Raw genomic sequence first — 5,964 nt, 5'->3', positions numbered from 1 at the left:
CTTAAAGAAGAGAGAGAAGTGATATAGGGGGGATATATATATAGGCTTAATATAGGTATGTGGCTCTATCTTTAGTGGCATTGAATGATGTAGGTGCATGAATGGCAAATGCCCCATTATTTTTTTGGGATCATAATGCTCCGCGTATTATAAAGCTTCATAGGATTAGTGTAGGGAATTCACCAAAAAAAAAACATATTAGTGATTCGTAATAAGTTTCATTATTATAAGAAGCTGGGCGAAAAGCACAAATTAAAAAGACATCAGCCGTCTGTCTGTCTGTCTGTCTGTGCACGCGCTAGTCGCTCTTCTCGCTCTCTTGTCTGTGTAGTGTTATTTTGCTAGTTCTTGTTTGTTGCTTGAGAGAGATGGAAGGATGCAACAGCGGTCATGCTAGCCAGGGAGAAGGTAAGCGTAAGCGGAAGGTGCAGAGGAATTTTTGGAAGACATCCAAAAAGATGGCATTCACCTTAGCGAATGTGGTGGTGAAGGTCGCACCCCCCCTTGCCGTGGCCTACGCCATTTATGTAGTTGGGAAACAGATGTCATCAGTGGTGGATGGTCTTGGAAAGGAGGGCCTTGCCGTCGCGCAGGATGCAGTGAGCAGAGCTGAAGCGGTCGCGCAGGATGCTGTGAACAGAGCTGAAGCGGTCGCGCAGGATGCTGTGAACAGAGCCGACTTAGTTGGCAGGGAGAGGCTTGCAATTGCTAGGGGGACTGCAGATGAGGTCAGAGACCTCATCAAAAAAGGGCTCAGCGTAGGGTTTTCATGCAAAAACGGTGTTCAGATAAAAAAGAATCCGTAAAGATCACACAGGTAAATTTCCTCACCCCCTGGGTTAGATAGCTAGTTGGTTTTGAAATTCTCAGTAGGCATGGGGGTGGGGATTTTCTCAGTGTGACTACTAGTTGTTGCTAGCCTTCCCTTGTTTATGACCTGAGAGACTGTACTGTGTTCTCTCTCTCTCACACACACACACATGCATGCTTGCCTTTTTTTGTTAGAAAATTTATGTTATTATGTTTCTAAATTTTCTCCTTTTTCTGGTTGCAGGCATATTCTGGCAGCATGCATACATTTCCAAGATGAAGTAGGAGCGATGGAAGTTTTGATTAACTTCAAAGTTCACAAAATTAGAGATGGCATTTTTGCACAATTTTGGTGCCATCTTCACTCACAATTCTAACTACATGATGATGATGATGATGATGTAGTAGATAGTTAAATATGTCATGCGTCCATTGTATCAATATACAGTTTATATTTAAAGAGAGTGAGCCGTGCTTTTACATGGATGGATTTCGGTCATTTGATTGGACTTGTATAGACCTTTTGCTCACTTAAAAGAGTTCTTGTGTGCCCCATATTAGGTAACAGTACTGCATTAGTTTCATCAATCTCATAGTAGTGATGAAACTAGCAACATCATCTAACATGCATTAACTCTGTTTTTGTGTGCCATAGGTAACAGTACATTAGTTTCATCAATCTCATAATGATGCCCTAATTTATTCACAAGTACCTTAGGCAACTTTTCGTTTTCCTCATTAGGAGTCTCCTTGTTTTTTTGGTTGTTTTTTCGACTTGTGTCTGTAAACTTAGGTTCGACTTTTTCCTCCATAGTTTCTTGTAACATTCCCTCCATCTAATCCTTCCCTAAAGTCCCTTCACAAGCTCGCTTTATCCTATAAAATACTAGGGTTTCCATTGGAACTTTAACTTTAGTAGAGATAAGAATATTGTAATCCTAGTGATTTCGCATGGACTATAGTTAGCATATTATTCAAGAATGGCATAGGCTTCCTATTTGTGTAAGGAACTAAAATCCTAGCAGTGCTACATGGACTATAGTGAACATCATTCAAGGATGGCATAAGCTTCATATTTGTTTAAGGAATCTAGAATATACCCTCTTGTAATGGGTTTGTCAAAGTTAGTTCCAAGTAACTCTGGAAGGATTTCCTTATATGAGTCATTGGAGTCTCCTTCCAAGTCTTCTACGATGATAGGTTCAAGAACTACTTAAGGTCTCCCAATTTCATCAATTGGCAAAACAATAGGATAGATAGTGTCCAACTCTTTGCTTGCTTTCATCAACCTAGCCTTAAGTTTACTAACATTTTTGCACCAAGTTTTGGGCTTCCTCTAGCCATTGGATTTTCTAACAGTGGATTTGGGGATATTCTACTAGCCCCCTAGTAGGTGTGGATACTTCCTCTTCTAGTTTTCCAATTTCAAGAGAAATTGGATTCAATTTTGAAGGTAATTGAGTTGCATCACATACTATTTTTGGAGCCGTAGAAACTCATCCTCATAGCCACTTTGTATGTTGATGAGCGGTTCATGTTTATACAATACTAGAAGTGTTTCCAGCATTTGCTTGAGATTTGAGCGCATCCGGCCAATGCTAAGGGCTATCTCTAGATGTTTGGAAGGGCTAAGCTAGGATGTTGACTATAATTTTCCACTTACAGGATTGGTAGGGCTAAGTTAGGATATTCACAACATCGAGTCATACTACCTGCTATCTCAGCAGGTAGTATGACCATCACATCGAGTCATACTACCTCGTGTCTTAGCAGTGCTACACTACCTATTCAACACTCATCAAATGTTTTGAGCTTCTACATAATCAACAAGTTATGTAGCGATAGATCATTAAGTCCCACCTTAATTCTCCTCTCAACTTTTTTTCATCATTGAGCTTCTTCTGAGGCAAATCACATCTAGAGTTCAAGTACTCTTCCTATGTGCAATTAAGTCACGGACTGACTCTCCATCTTGCAATCAATGCTTCTCTTGAGGCTCACATCTAAAGCACTTTTATACATGCAATAAAGTCACAAACTGACCCTCTTATCTTTTGTGCTCATGATGTATGTAGTTGGGTAGCTACACTCCATTTCCCACCAAACCGGAGAAAAACCAACAACGGATGTAATGTGCAAAGCCAAGTAATCAATTGTTTCCTTTGGTTTAAGGGATTTAAACAATTTTATTGCCTTTCCATATAGACTCAACCCTAGTGCTTGCACATTTGTAACCTCATCTATATACCCAAAATCCTCCCACACTTCTTCAAAGGTTTCTAAGTGATGAATTAGATCATTTGATCCTTCAATATTTGTTAAGAGCTTTGAAACTTGCATAGGTCTAGGTCTTGAATTTGATCTCCCTACTTGCATAGTAACCTCTCTTGAATTTGATCTCCCCACTTGCATAGTAGTCTCTCTTGAATTTTATCTCCCTACTTGCAGAGGTCTAGCTCTCGCCCTACTAGCATAGTAACCTCTCTTCCCATTGCTTATGCTAGTCTTAGCATATTAGATGTATAAGCTGATATACTAAGACTAGTCTTAGCATATCACTTGTATAAGCTGATATACTAAGACTAGTCTTAGCATATCACTTGTATAAGCTAACCACTCTTCTCATTTCTTATACTATTCTTAGCATATCAGCTGCTAGTGGTGCATAAGCATATGGACTAAAATAATATGCAATCAAGTGGTGCAGATTCCCTAGGCCTGTATTTCCAAGGCCTACTAAATTGTTGTCGATAGAGGTGCTTGAGGCATAAATTATTCCCAAGGCCTGTATATTCATTGCAAACTTCATTGGTTCCTATTGGAGGTGCTTCACGTATACATTGGGCTCCTCTTGGAGAAGCCTGATATGCTTGAGGTATAGATTGGTATCCTCCTAGGGAAACTTGGTGTTTAGCATGATTACCATGTCCCGTGATTGGGGATCTTACTCTAGTAAGATTGGTATTGTTTTTGGATCTCATTCCTTGGTTTAAAGGGTTTAGATCTATGGTAGTCTAGGTTTGATTTTGAGTGGTATCCTCTATGCTAAGACCATATCCTATGCTTGAGGCAAGCCTTCTCCCCAGGGTAGGTTCCCCCACCCTTACTATATCAAGCATGTTTTGGTCAACTATTGGATTAAATCAGCACCCAATAGGATTAGAGATGGACATGTTCCTTTACCCCACGGAATCTCTCGATGGTGGGTTAGTGACTGACTGGAACAAGAATACCAGTTGATGCAATTCCATTTGAAGTTGTAATGGGGTTGGACACATCGTTTGGTTGTATCACTTGCTATGGGACTATTACTAGTTGTCCTACACCAACCACATCTATAATCTCTTCTTGGCTCATGGTTGATGCATCTAAGATGCATCCTCACTACTGCAAACTTTTGAGAACGAAGGACTTGGGTGCTTTAATTCTTTGAGTAGTTTTGGTTGACAGATAGAGTCTTGACATGAATGATGGAATGATTTGATATCTAGACATTAGTGCGGTTACATCTTCTAGAGTGTGAATTGTGTATAAAAAACCTCCATGAACAAAGGAACATGAATCGAACCAAACAAGTGGTTCTCTAATGTCCAACTTTTCTATCTAGCCAATCTATAAATTTTTAAAAAATGTATCTTATGTGTGTAGATATGACACGTCAACTTCTACGAGCATATAAGTTTGTATAGATGGTTGTACCATGTAGAAGTGTTACTTCTATGGGAAAATAAGTCCATTCAGATGATTATACACCACATAGAAGTCAGAAAACTTCTACGTACGAAGAAGTATGTAAATATTATAATTTCTCAAATCCTTCAAGAATAAAAATGATTTCTATGCACATAGAAGTTAGCTTTTGTCGTTGTGTACATGCATAGAAATCACTTTCAAGGACAAAGATGTCAGAGACTTCTATAGTTTTTGCTGTATTACTTCTATGTGCAGTTGAATCAAATACCTCGTTAGCCACTGATTGGTCCAATATTATGGATAAAAAATGATTGATTTAGTAGTGATTGTGAGGATTACTTCTTTGGATATAGAAATTGTACTTCTTTGATGTGGAGGTGAAACTTCTACTATGGGAAAAAAAAGACTAGTTTGCACTTCTACGTGGAAAGAAGTTACTTACTTGTTTGAGAGTAACGTTTGAACTTTGCCCCCATGTCCCATTGTTCAAATGATTCTAAATTAATCCTACTCCTATTCTGAATGGAAAATTAGTATGGAATGAATATAAAATTTTAAGAAAAAAAAAGATTCATAATGAGGTCATGCACTTCCGCCATTGGGCACTTTTGTCCCACTGGGTTTTTCCCCATGGCCATCCAAGTGTGAACAGTACCTTAGGGTTAGCTAGTATATAAGCAACCTCATCCTTAGGGTTAGGGTTATTGTTTATTTTGTACTTAATACAAGTACCTTGAGCTCTTGCTCCTAGTGAACTAGCCTTGAAAACTTTGTCTCCCCCTTGTGTTCTCTTTAATTGTACCTTAAGCTCTTATTCCTAGTGAACTAACCTTCAACACTCTCTCTCCCCCTCTCCCCCTTGTGTTCTCTTTAATATGTGGGGACATTACATTGAGTGAGAGTGAGTGTTTGTAGCTTTTCTTTTATTCAAACAATGATAGAGTAAGATTTTTCTATCCCTTGCTTTGTGGCATTTTTCTAGACTACATTTTATTCAAGCTTTCCATAGCTTGTTAAAGATTTCCACAACTTGTTTGACTTGATTTTCATGATCAATTGGCAGTTATAGCTCCGATTGAAGCTATTCAGTAGCTGTGCTGCAAGCTTCCATTGAAGCTCTCTATCTCTTTGTACAATGAAGAGGGTCTCAAAATCTTGAATTGACTCTTCTACTTCAAGCAACAACTTTATTGAAGGCATTTTAGTCATTGATTCAAATCATTCATCAAGTGATTCAACTATAAATCCAGTCGATTCAATTAACACAATTGGATTGTTTCGATCTAAGTTGAATCATTCTAGCACAGCACAATTGCCAAATGACTCGACTCCACTTTCCACTACTTCACTTGTATAATTGACACGTGGGAAAATAGAATGGCTCGTTTCTTAGATGATTTTAAGGTGCAATTACCCGATTCTATGATTGTAAATTACAGGTTATATAATTGACCATTTATA

The 5,964-nt window shown here is 38.6% G+C and overlaps 1 protein-coding gene across 1 annotated transcript; it reads left to right on the top strand.

The window, feature by feature from the left end:
* Positions 1–282: 282 nt before the first annotated feature.
* Positions 283–1,232, top strand: LOC147635626 (uncharacterized). Its single transcript, XM_086802218.1, has 2 exons — positions 283–817; positions 1,055–1,232. The coding sequence occupies exon 1, from the start codon at positions 369–371 to the stop codon at positions 804–806; it is 438 nt and encodes a 145-aa protein (XP_086658344.1). The 5' UTR covers positions 283–368; the 3' UTR covers positions 807–817; positions 1,055–1,232.
* Positions 1,233–5,964: the final 4,732 nt, after the last annotated feature.

Source organism: Cibotium barometz, chromosome 9, assembly GCF_041138505.1.
Source record: "Cibotium barometz isolate CiBa-2024 chromosome 9, ASM4113850v1, whole genome shotgun sequence".
Taxonomy (NCBI): domain Eukaryota; kingdom Viridiplantae; phylum Streptophyta; class Polypodiopsida; order Cyatheales; family Cibotiaceae; genus Cibotium; species Cibotium barometz.
The sequence above is the reverse complement of the archived record's forward strand: the minus strand, read 5'-3'. Positions and strand labels throughout refer to the sequence as shown.